At 40.3% G+C, this 12,845-nt stretch overlaps 1 protein-coding gene across 6 annotated transcripts in view; it reads left to right on the top strand.

The window, feature by feature from the left end:
• Positions 1–12,489, top strand: part of ZNF516 (zinc finger protein 516) — a 111,142-nt gene extending 98,653 nt beyond the window's left edge. For 5 of the 6 annotated variants that reach the window (XM_053396673.1, XM_053396670.1, XM_053396669.1 and 2 more), the window contains exon 5: positions 9,369–12,489. In XM_053396673.1, the coding sequence (XP_053252648.1) occupies positions 9,369–9,592 (224 nt within the window). In that variant the 3' untranslated portion in view covers positions 9,593–12,489. The remainder of the gene's footprint in view (positions 1–9,368) is intronic. The other variant, XM_053396674.1, reaches the window with a different exon arrangement.
• The last annotated feature ends 356 nt before the right edge of the window (positions 12,490–12,845 follow it).

Below are 12,845 nucleotides of genomic sequence, written 5' to 3'. Positions count from 1 at the left end.
TTTCCTCTCTTGACAAGCACCTGGCTGTCCTCTAAATTTCCTTATTTTCACTAATGCTGTCCTGGACGTTATGTTTCTTGCTTTTTCTTCCTCCCTGGTGTTTTTGGTTTCATTTTTATTTCCAGTCAGTTCCAGACCACCTAGTTCCCAATGGCCCATCCATGCATAGCATGGACCTAACATCTAGTGCAAGCAAGCTCAGTTGCTTTTTCAAGTTCTGAATGTGATCCTTTATTAGCACAGAAATAAATTCTGACACACACACACTCAGGCAAATACTGAGTAAACTATGTGTGTTTATCATCGCCTCTGATAGTACTTCAGCCCATCATAGGAATTTATCAGTTTTTCCATTACAACATCCCCACCATTAGTTTCAGCATGGCAGTAGTGCTTGGAGAACTGCACCCAGGATTCTTTGCACAGGATCTGGAACAAGAGATTGCAATGCCCTGATCCTGAGCACACACGTGAGGAAATGGACCTGTGCATATATTATGTTGATTCTGGGATGCCTTTGAAAATAACTTCATCCTATCCTGCCCATAACATTTGGAAATGTTCATCAAGGGAAGAATTAGCATCATGTTGAAGGTTTCCATTCTCCTCAATGGCTGTCAGGAATGTCCATGGGGTAATGGAAAACTTTCAAAGCAGTGAAAATAATAATTGTTGGTAAACACTTCTAAATGCAGGTAATTCATATAGTTAAACACCTCTAAAAAATAAGAAGAGAAGGACACTTGTGTTGCATTAGATACATTCTGGAGCTGGATCTAGATACATTAAAAAAAAAATTCTGGAAAATGCATTATAAACCTCATAATGGGAAATCATGTTGCTGAAAGATGGAACTTCACAGTGCCATCTGGTGTCACAGTGTTACAACACATTTAAAACACCTTTTCTTTACTAATGTAGCTGAGTCCCAAGTCTCTCATGTCCACCATTTTATCTCAAACAATAGCCAACCCAATAATTTGAGACCACAGCTGACTGACAGACCACAAACTTTACATGGAAAAGGACCTGGGATAAATCCCTGGTACCTCCAGTCAAAATGTGATATGAAAAGTCTCTGAGATGATGGAAGGATACTGCTGTTGAGAAGAGCAGTACTGGACTAGAGGGACAAAACAGTCCATCTAGGTTGGTACATGGCGGGTACAAGGATATGTTCTTATGAAATTACTTATGAAGCACCACATTGGGGTTCCTAGTTCTAGGTGATGGGCCTTTTGCAGCAGTTCTATTTCTTGTTTTATCACAGCTGTCCTTCCATTTCACATATGTGTCCGCTGCCCTGTCCGTGTCGTTAATTAAAATGCATACTTTAACTGTGTTTACTCTCATCTTTTTCACTGCAGTAACCAAAAGTGCACTTTATCCACAATATCAACTTCTAGTTCATTCTCGGGGGTGGGGAAGGGATCTCAATGCCTCCAGCATGCTGATAACACCATTGTTTTCCTGTTATAAACTTCTTAATTGGAGAAATAACTATTCAGGACACTGGAGCAAAGTCAGTTCTGGTTATGGCAGTGCCATGATTTCCAGGTTTTCTCCATGCTCCATACCATAACAATAGCTTTGGAAAGAAAGATTAAAATGGTTTTCAGTAAAGGTTTGGTGGTTCTTAGCACTGTGGATATAATTGTACCACTGCCACATTTCAGAATGTAGGGAAATGATGCTTATCCCAGGTGATCAGAACTGAGTCCTTTACTGGCCCATTCAAGACTCATTGTAAGATACTGGCTTTTAAAAGAAATGAGTATCCAGCTTAATGACACCTGAAAAAGACTGTCAGTTTTGTGAAACCAATTAAATTACAGTCACTTGTGATTGTTTAAGTGATCTAGAGTCTTTTAGGTGAGTTTAATCCTCATCTTAAAAGGCTGGTAAATGTCTATGGGTCGATTCCAGTGTTTTTGCAGATGGAATGCAGCTAATGCAACCAATGTTTCTCTTTCCCTCCTCCCTCCGTAAGCCTCACAAGGGGATCAGTGGGCGGAGGGGGGAGCTTACATTTGTCTTTGCATATCTCATGTTTGTAAATCAAGTCTAATAATATAATTACGTTGGGTGTGTTTCACATTCCATTCTACCTTTATACTACATTCAAATGTGCACACAAGTAGTGTGGGAGAGGTTCAAAGTAAACTTTCATGCCGTACGTGAAAATGTTCCAAGAAATTGTCTATGGGTGGAACAGAAACTGATTACGAAGGTGCCCCCTCCCACAGTAACTCCATTGTGTTGCATTAGAGGCTATCTTCTCTTATTTGCAATACAATCATTCTGAAGCAATTTTAACACGCATATGTCTCAAAGCATAATGCAAATTTTTTACTTTTTATGTGATGGAAATAAACTGAGATTGATTGAAATCATGGAATCCCAAAACAGAACTGCAGTAACTTGTCAACTGGTTCACATGTAATGCTAAGCCATGTTCTATAAATCATGGTTTCATTTGATCAGCTGAACACAGCCTAGTGCCTTAATCATAGTTCATTAACCAGAAACTAGCCATGCTAGTCATGGTTTAATAAATAACACCCTCTGATGCAGAAACTTAGATATCCACTCTGGCTGTGCTCTCACACTTTAAAGAAGGAACATGGATGTGAAAATACGTGGGAAAAATCTTCCCCCTCCATTAATATGATTAAATTCCACATGCCAAAACCTCCATGGTGGAATCTTGGTAAAGGTAAAGGGACCCCTGACCATTAGGTCCAGTCGTGACCGACTCTGGGGTTGCGGCGCTCATCTCGCTTTATTGGCCAGCGTACAGCTTCCGGGTCATGTGGCCAGCATGACTAAGCTGCTTCTGGCGAACCAGAGCAGCGCATGGAATAGTGTCTTGCTTTGAGAACTTTACCTCGGTCTAAGAACGGAAGCTGAATGGTGGAAGGGCACCGGCAGTGGGAGGCCTCATTAGGGAAAGCGCACCTTGGTTTAAGAATGGTTTTTGTTTAAGAACAGACTTCTGGAGCGGATTAAATTCGTAAAACGAGATACCACTGTAATGCACTTTACAACATACTTAGAATGTTTTATTTGCAGCTGTTTAGCTGAGTCCCATGTGTACAATGCAGTGCATATTTGGCTCTAGATTTGGGCTATTGAACTGCTTTCAATAGGACTGGTCAGTAACAGTTTGGGAAAGTCTGTAGATTAGATAAAAAATAATCTGGCATTTACCACAAAACTCAAAAGGCGTACAAAAATATACCATGTTTACAGTATGGTAATTAATAGGCATATTCTCAAAAATTGTTAAAATGAAAAAGTTTGGAAGATAATTAGGTGGGGAGGAAGTTCACAATAAATCATTAGCTGCCTAAACATTCTTAAGTAGAAAACATTTCAATGGTTGGTTGTAGAGATGAATACATTTTATCATACATCTAGACTTTCATGTGTTTGAGAAAGAGTAGAAAATGTGATCAAAGGGAAAACACAGGCAAATATTACTACAAAATCTTTTCTCTTTTCTTGACAATTTTCCTTTGCAGTGTTAAGTACTAGTGCTAAGGTAGCAATCTAAAGAATACTGAAGCTACCAACCTTGGTATCTTCAGCTAAACGTCCTCTTTTTGACATTTCATTGACATATGGAATAATATGCCTGCTTTCTTTGGCTTTTTTAGCCTTATGATTAATAGTTTATTGCAAATGTTTTTTTTAAAGATAGTTAGATTGAGCCCAAGAATTCCATTAATCAAAATAATGCATAATGAACAAATAAATGGCAATCTAATTTGTCTCCTTCACAGCTATAAATATTATAGTACAGTCAAGGAACAGGTAGATCCTGTTTGGATTGGACTGCTTGTGTTTCCTTTTGCTCACAGATGATTCAACTGACATGTTGAAGCGAAGAAGACCACATCTTGGCACCCTTTAATTTTTAGCTGAATGTGGGCAAGTCCATCCACTCAGCCATTCATGATCATAAACTTCTTTTTAAAAATATCATGAGTTTATACACAGACACATTTCTAATTTCTTCTGCAGATTTCTCAGAGGAAGAGAGGAGAGGATTGCTTTTGGTCTGCACAGAGTTGTATCCAAAGCTTGCTCTTCTGCTTGTGCATCTTAACTTCCACATTCTCTCCTCTCCCTTACAGTCCCCCACCGACCCTCAAAATCTAATCCAGAAAACTGTGGGACTCTCTCCCAGAGTAATTTATTCTTGGGGGGGGGGGAGTGCATGGGGAGAAGAGAGGAAGGGGAAGTTCCCTTGTACAAGGGGAAACACACTTGCTCAGTGATTCACTTTTCATGCCTCTCTTGCATTGCACTAACTTTATTGTGTGTATGGATTCATATCCTATAACCAGTTCCGACTTATGGGAGTGGGAGAGGGAAGGCCATTTCTGCTGATTTCTCCTTCCCCCAAATCACCCCAAATCACCAAGCAGCTCCCTTTGTGCACCATTAAAACAACACGGGGGGGGGGGTTAGAGGACCCTCTGGATAAATATGGGAAGTACTACAGGAGCCTGCAAGTTAAAGAAAGAAAAAAGCAAAAAGCACCCCCTTCTGTTCTATGAGCTTTTGCTGGGTCACCAGCCCTTCTGTGAGCTGGATAAGCCCTTCCATGAAGAAGCCGTTCCATGTGGAGAGGGCTGCTCTGGATCCAAGCCTGCTATTTTTAATAGTTTGATTTTTGCAGGCAGACAAGAATTTCAGAGTACCAGTGTCTTGTTTTCTTTAAGAAGAGTTCAGTTCTTTGCTTGATCTATGCTTTCTTCATGGTGCTAGTTAACTCATCCCTATTATCACATCTGTAAACGGGTCAATTTGCTCATAGCAAATTGGTGGCTTTATTTCACCCCACCCACCTGCCACCATCCTTTACACTGGTTGCTGGCCATCAAGCTGCCATAACTGCACTGGCAACCCAAACTTTGTGTGGCAAATAAACCATGTGGAATCCAAGAGATACACCCCAGCATCTTCTGTATAATTCCAAGAGATTCAGTGGCAGCTTATGTAGTGTAACAGTATAGGGTAGTTCTCTCTTGAGTCAGCTTAGCAGATCACTGTTGGTTGTATCCAGTGCCTTGTTATTCAGAGTAGACTCACACATTTCACTGTTCCTAAGTAGGGTTAGCCTTGGATACAACCTTATGTTTGTGCTTAGCCTAGTTTTGGAAGGTGTCTAAGGGCATCATGACACCACGATCTGTAATTCATGATAATGTGTTCCTAAAAAACAATCCGGCCACCCAAGTATGCCAATAGGTATAGGTTGGATCTCAGAAAGAAATTTAAGGTGACCTTTCTAAAACTCACGGGCAGCTGTGAGGGGCCAAATATTGAAGAACCGCAATAACCACAGTGGCTTTCCATATTCTGATGGCAAAAGCATGCTGTTTAATCAGAAGCATCCCCATTTGGTTTGGAGTTGTTTGAATACCTCCTTGCGATACAGACAGGCAGCTTTTATGAGCAATGCAATCAAATAATTGATTTGAAGTCATTTGATCTGGAGCCAGTTAAACTAGCTTCAGATACTTGGCATCTTTATCTCTTGGTGGAGCTTTAGTATTACCTTGGCCTCCCATCCTGTAATGGCTGCAGTTCATCTCTTCTTCCGTGTAACAAGGAAACTTTTTCTCAAACTTCCTTTAAAAGAAAACAAAAACCTCTTGCCTCTTTAGAGCACTTTCTCTTATGGTAATGCAGACATTCACACAATATCATTACATATTCTAATTTAGCACTGAGGGCTCTGTTCCCATCGTAGTAACACAAGTGTGGGGAAGCTTTGCTCTGAGCTATGGCCTTCTCCAGTATTGTACCCAGAGAGAATTCCACTAATGTGGTCTGCTTAGGGAGAATTATTGCGCACCCCTCCCACTCATTGCCTGAGCTCCTGGCCCTCTTGCTAATCTTATGTTGTGGGACAGTTGCTAACCCCTTTCATGTTTCTCCGCTATGTGTTAATTCTCCTCTGTGGGTGAATTACAACTGGACCTGTAGGGCAAGCCTTCCCGAGGAGTCACTGACGAAGATGGCTGTCCCACATAGATACCTAATTACACCCTCAGGCCAAGGTCCCTTCTTCCATCGCTCTCTCTTTCTTCCCTTTTTTTTTTTTGTTTCTCTGGCAATTCTTATCCAGGGAGACTGGATCAAGCTGTTCCTTTTCCCTCCCACCACAGACTTCCTTCCCATATTCCCTAGTGCACCTGTAGCCCAGTTCAGTACAATATTTTGCGTGTGTGAGAGAGAGAGAGAGAGAGAGAAAGAGAGAGAGAGAGAGAGAGAGCAGGGCCTCTCTCTTTTTTAATTTAATGATGAGCATCACCTCTTGAAATTGTTCGCCTATCTCTTAGGCATGATGTAGCTGTGCAAAAACATAAGGCATCTTTCTCAGTTTACTGCAAGGAATCCAGCAACCAACTAAATAAGTTTTATCACATCTTTCACTCAGTTACCGTTTCCTACATTTCAAATATACTGCAGTCTGTACAGCTGCTCCCCCTCCCTGTTTCACCCCTTTAATTTTGTTGCAAATCTTCCCAACTCACAGCAGACATTTAACTGGTAAATGCCATGAATCTTAGGCCGGCCTTAATTAGGATGCTTTTCTCTCCCTAAATCTATTAACAAAGGGGAGATGCTTAATACGTTATGTCAACCAGCCCAGGCTCTTCTTTAGTTCTTCCCAGGACTGCCATAGGCACGGCTTGAAATTTACTGGGAATGGTGGTTCTTTTTGGATGGATGTTGAGTCTTACGTTGTGTTAATTTAAAATGGTCTGTTTCCCTTCATCAAGGCTTTAGCTTAAGGTTAATGTATGAACATAAGATGCGTTGTGCCATAGAGCTTTAGCAATCAGGATTGTAAGCCACATTGTTTGGACAGGGCTGCTCAGAATGCCAATGCCAGAGAGCTGGAGGCATCCATTTCATCGCAACTTTATTTTGAGGTTTACTTGGGTGTGGAACAGCCCCTTCTGCTTTTCCATGGTGGTAATTTTCCTTTTATGGAAACTGGTCAAAACTCATACATATCTGCTTACTTTATTTTAAAAACAGTTGTTACCCACTCTTCAATGCCACAGGCAATCCCAGAGCAGGGCACAAAAATATGGATTGATTGATTGATTGGGTTTCTATGCTGCTTTTTGTCACACCTGACAGTGTACACAATACATCATATAATTACAAATCACAGAACACAATAAAGTACGAGCAACATCAGTAATAAAATCACAAAAGCAGTTCTATAAAATGAAACAAAAAACTCAAGGGTCAAAAAAATAAGTGAAGCAAATAAATAAAAAACACAGCTAAAAATGCATAGCAACTGATTTAAACCACCAGGATATACTATAATAGTATTTCAGAGGGGAGGGAGTTCCACAAAAATAAGTTCCACAAATCAAGCACCACTGCAGAGGGCTGTGCTGCCCTAGCTTATTAGAGGCATATATACAGTCTATGCTCTCAAACCTAGCTTGATCTGACGATTACCATAACTTCTCTTTTTCAGGAATGGACACTTTTGATTGTCACTCACATCTGTGTAATTAGCTGTTGCCTCAACACATATAATAATTTTAATAATAAATTTATTATTCACACCCCACCTATCTGGCCGGGTTGCCCCTGCAATAGATTGTTGCAGACAATCTATACTATACATACTATGCATATTGATACGAGAGATCTTATTGCCAGCAGAGAGACAGTAATAAGTAGATTTCGTTAAAAGAGGAGAGAGGGGGGCTGATTCACACAAACAAGCAGCTGTGGGGGGGCACTTGAAATATAGCGACATGACGGTTGTTTTCTGTGGATCAGCCATTTGTATGAAGTGGCTTCCTGTGCAGTTCAAACTGCATCTGAATGTAAACTCTCACTTTTGGTTTGAGCTTCTCTCTCTCTCTCTCTCTCTCTCTCTCTCTGTGTGTGTGTGTGTCTGTTGCGGCTGCATGAATATCCCCGTAAGAATGGATTAAGGTTGGTCCTAAAAACAGGATCAGAACAACCTGCCATTAAAACAGATCGTTAAACAAAATGTGCTCTACCCAGATCATTAAAAGGTGTTTGGTCCTGTCCCTCCACTATATTCTTCAACGCCAGAAAATAAATCCTTGTCAACTATACTTTTTCCTGGAGGCTGGGGCGTGCTACTGTGCAGGGATTTGACCAAATTTTGGGATCTCCCTTCAGTGCAGAGACAGGGAACTTGTGGCTCTCCAGACACTGAACTACAACTCCCATAATCCTTGACCATTGGCCATGCTGGCTGAGACTGATGAGAATTGGGAGTCCCATCGACATCTGGGGAGCCATGGGTTGCCCAATTGCTGTGTACAGAGTGAACCCAACCTGCTTTCTTAGGGCTCCTTTAAAATCTCACCCAAGCATGTAGTGGATCTTGTCACATGAGCAATGATTACATTTTAAGCCAAAAGAGAAATTCTAAATTACTAGCAGGCTGTCCGGCATGAAGAATCCAATAACTATGTACACTGTACCAAAGTATTGATTCACAGATGGGGAAGATAGCATGCCTCTGTGCCTGGAAGATGGGGTATTTTGGCATGGGTGGAAATCTTAGACCCAGGGGCCAAATGTGGCCGTCAAAACATCTCTTTCTGGCCCTCAGACCTTTCCCCTTGTTGGCTCTGCTTCCCAAATTGAGTGCTTTCACCTGGCTGGAAAAGTATCCTTGAACTCTAATTATGCCTCTTGGTTGTATGGATGAAGAATAGATAACAGTGTGTTTGTGTGTCTCTATGTGTGTAAAAAATAGCCTACAGTACAAATGTAAAATTTATCTTCACTAGTCTGCCTCTGAAATGTGGCCCCTGAACTAAAAAGATTTCCTCACCCCTGTAGTACGGCGTAAGACATTTTGGATCCTTGAATATAGTTCACTATTCAGCTCACATGAACTTCAATCTGGTCCTGCCACCAAAAGCAATTTAAAAACTACCCTATCATTTACTTATAAATCCCCTCAGTTACCGTAAAATTTTGCTTCCCCCTTCCTCTGGTCTTTTCCCCCTTCTTCTAGCTATTCTTAACCTTTTCTTAAATGCTCCTTCAGTCACTATTATTTGCTATTCTAGTATGTCATAGAGTTTATAGGAACTTGACATGCTGTGCTCTCACTGGAGATGATTAAAAATAACTCTTTGTGATGTATTAGGTCAACGTTAATGTGCATAATGCTAATAAAAAGGTAGCTGGGGCCAGTAAAGAATGTGAGATTGCTCAACTGCTAGCCTAGAAATGGAAGCGAGAATAATAAAAAAAGGGGTAACGAGAAAATAAGAATAATAAAATGCTCTGCCTCTTCCCTGTTCTATCTCTCCTCTCCCTCCATTTAGGCGAGAGACCCTTCCAGTGCAGATATTGTCCATACAGTGCCTCTCAGAAAGGGAACCTAAAGACGCATGTCCAATGTGTACATCGGGTTCCTTTTGACAACAGCCAGTACCTTGATCGACGGTTCCTTCTGCCTCCAAATAATTATTCTCACAACCCTATGGAAGAACAGCTGGAAAACCTCCTTGCAAAGCATCCGGTCCCAGGAGCAACTGTGTTACAATGAAATCTGTGCTCTGTGCTTTGCTGGAAAGCGATGCCTCTGAACTGTTAATCATTTTTAAAATAAATGAAGAAGCTGCAGAAGATATATACAAATTGACATACTAATCAGTCCCCACAGCTCCTTATTTCCTTTATAACAAACAGTGGCGTTGGCAAGCTTTCTGGTGGCGCAAGGCATCTATATTAATCAAGATAACTTTTTTTAGACACTGGAAAAATTAAACTTTATATGATTTGGAGGGCAGCACTGCAACAAAATCCTCTCTCATGGTTGCTTGAATCTTTAAAACACACACACACACACACACACACACACACACGGATTTGGGAATGTGGGATGGAGTGATTAATGAAACTGCCATTAGCTGTCATGCTGGGGGGGGGGAACACAACTTTTCCCCTTCCCCCCAAAAGGAAGAAAATAAAATGGAGGAGTCATTCAGTGCTGTGAAAGCCAGGCTTGATGAAGGACGGAAGGGACTAAAGAGAAAGACCATCATTCTGCAGTGAGGTTGTTTCATGATAGTTTGGGGACCACTTGCATTTCCAGTGGGCTTATCCTTGACTGCACACCATTAATAGTATGTGAATATGGAAATTGAAACACTTCTTAAAAATGCTTCTCTTTTCACTTCAGAAAGAAAAGAAAATGGCTAGTCAAACACTAAAAAGGAGAGGAAGAAGAAAAACAGGCTTCTGTGTTTTTTTTTTTTTACTCTCAGGGCCTTTCTAATTGTTTGTTTATCCTGCTCTTTCTTTCAGTGCTACTTTCTGTGACCTGATCACAAAGGAAATGTGCATGCTTTTAAAAAATAAAATTAAAAGGAGTGGGGGGGATGAATCAGCTGTTTAAAGCTGCTGATTTGTATGCTTTTATTGAAAGAAAGAAAGAAAGAAAGAAAGAAAGAAAGAAAGAAAGAAAAGAGTTCAGGCAGACCTAGGCCCTTAGGGTACTTTATGTGCCTGTATTTCTGTGCAGCAAGCCAGTTACCCTTTCTGGGCCCTTGTGACATTTTGAAGAGAGAGAGAAAAAAGATGAATAGCTTCTTTCGTGGTGACAGGTCAGTGTTCATCTAATGTGTCATGTCTTGTACTTGGTAATCACTGGGGTAAGGGGGAGAGAAAGGAAGCTTTATATACCTCTTCTACAGTAGTTCTTTTCAATGCAGGTTTTCAAGGTAAGGGTGCGGTTGCAGGTTGTTAACCATCCAGTGTCTGCAATTCATTTTTAAATAAATAAATAAATCCCACAGGTATAAATATTTTTCTTTCCCTTCATTGCTATGGCACTGTGTGTGATGGTAATAATTCAGATTTTCAGATTTTGCACGTATAATTTTATGCATCATCATCATAAAAATGCTGCCTTGAAAAAAATATTCTGTGAAAAACTTTTTGCAAAAAAAAGAAGCTTTACTAGGTTTTTTTAAATTGTAACATTTTTGTAAAGGCAGAAAAAGGATTTTTTTAAAAAAACTAGCATGCTAAATATATTTTTCAAAAAAAGCAATAATTTTACATGTACAGAAATGGCGCTAACTTTTTAATACTGATCGAGAGCAACCGTTTACTTTCTACAAATAATGGGATAGTGCTGTCTTTGAAGTAAATAGGCTTCTTACACAAAGAATTTTAAATGTGTACTTTTTCTGTGCTAATTTTGTTTTTGTCTCTCTTTGATTTGGGTTTCTACTTAATTGCAGATTACTTGACCGTTCTTGCTTTACAGTTGCTGACGATAATGCAATTGAAACGTTTGTATGCAATTTGCTGGTTTGGGATTTTTGTTTGATTCCTCATACACCAACTGTATGCCTGCTGTAATCCTGGTATAGCTAAGAATATCTGTGCAAATGCCTATATAAGTGATTGTAATCTGCTGTCTTTTGAAGTTATCTTGCAGAAATTTGTATAGACACATTCCACACTCACCCCCCCTTCCTGTACCCCACTCCACTTTCAAGACCCCCCCCCCCAAATCAGCTCATTTTCTGTCTTGATTAACACTTGATCAATTTGGGATTCACACTCAAGTGCTACTTTCCCCTTTATCAAGCACTTATTTTCCTTGTTTAAAGCAAACAGGTAAGGATTCAGGAATGCACCAAGGTAGCTGCTTTGCCTATTTTGTGTGTTTGTAGTTATTAAAAAACCCTTCTGTCCCTCAAAAGTTATATGAGTGTCATGTACAGCTGTAATTATTTATGTTGGTTGATTGTGTTTTGTTGTTGACGGGTTTTTTTGGGGGGGGTGTGATGGGTTGTTTTTTGTTTTTGAAAGCTGATATGAAAGGATCTTAGTTAATATTAAGACTTTAAAAGCTCCTCCTGGAGACTGTTTACTTCAGGACTGTCTGACGCAGAGAAAGTGCTGTCACTGCCATTACCAGGGTACTAATCAGCAAAGTTTACAATCATAATTTAGCTACATGAAGAACAACAGCAGGGGAAATCAGTTTAAATAATTATATGCTGTGTATAGCACAGAAATGAGATTTTCACTTAATTAAACAAGAAATGGGGAGGCTGAGGGGGAGCAGTCATTAAAGAGCAGCCGTTTTCACGTGTGAATCCCAAGCATTGTAATTTCCTCCTTTATCATCCATATTGTATCGATTTGTTAATTCAGTTAGACCCTAGTGCTTAGGATGATTTGTGTTCTTATTTATTTAGTTCTTTGGGTTTCAGATAGCTCCCCCCCTTTTTTAGGAAACTTGATAATTTTGTAGCATGACACACTTTGTAAGCCATCTTCTGACTGTTACAGAGACTTTTCTACTACCTCTATCAATCTGTTTCTTTTCCTTAACAGGTTTTCTACAGTGTTGCAGTCTAATGTACCTTAGACAATAAAGGGTTCGATTATGATCACTGCAGATGGTGTATCAGCTATACCTTTCTCAATCTCTCCTTTTGTTTTCCTTTCTCTCCCCCCCTTTTTTTTGCCCTCCAATAAAAAAACAAACATGAGCCATAGCAATTCACCTTCTGCTCTGACACACATTAAAATACTCTACAACAGGCTTCCTCAACCTCGGCCCTCCAGATGTTTTGAGACTACAGTTCCCATCATCCCTGACCACTGGTCCTGCTAGCTAGGGATCATGGGAGTTGTAGGCCAAAAACATCTGGAGGGCCGAGGTTGAGGAAGCCTGCTCTACAAGGACCAAAACCAAGACACATGAGTAACGGCACCTTTCCAAAATGCTCTGTAACGGCACCTTTCCAAAATGCAAGTGAATGGCTCTGTGTACA

Source organism: Podarcis raffonei, chromosome 7 (genome assembly GCF_027172205.1).
Source record: "Podarcis raffonei isolate rPodRaf1 chromosome 7, rPodRaf1.pri, whole genome shotgun sequence".
NCBI lineage: Eukaryota > Metazoa > Chordata > Lepidosauria > Squamata > Lacertidae > Podarcis > Podarcis raffonei.
The sequence above is the reverse complement of the archived record's forward strand: the minus strand, read 5'-3'. Positions and strand labels throughout refer to the sequence as shown.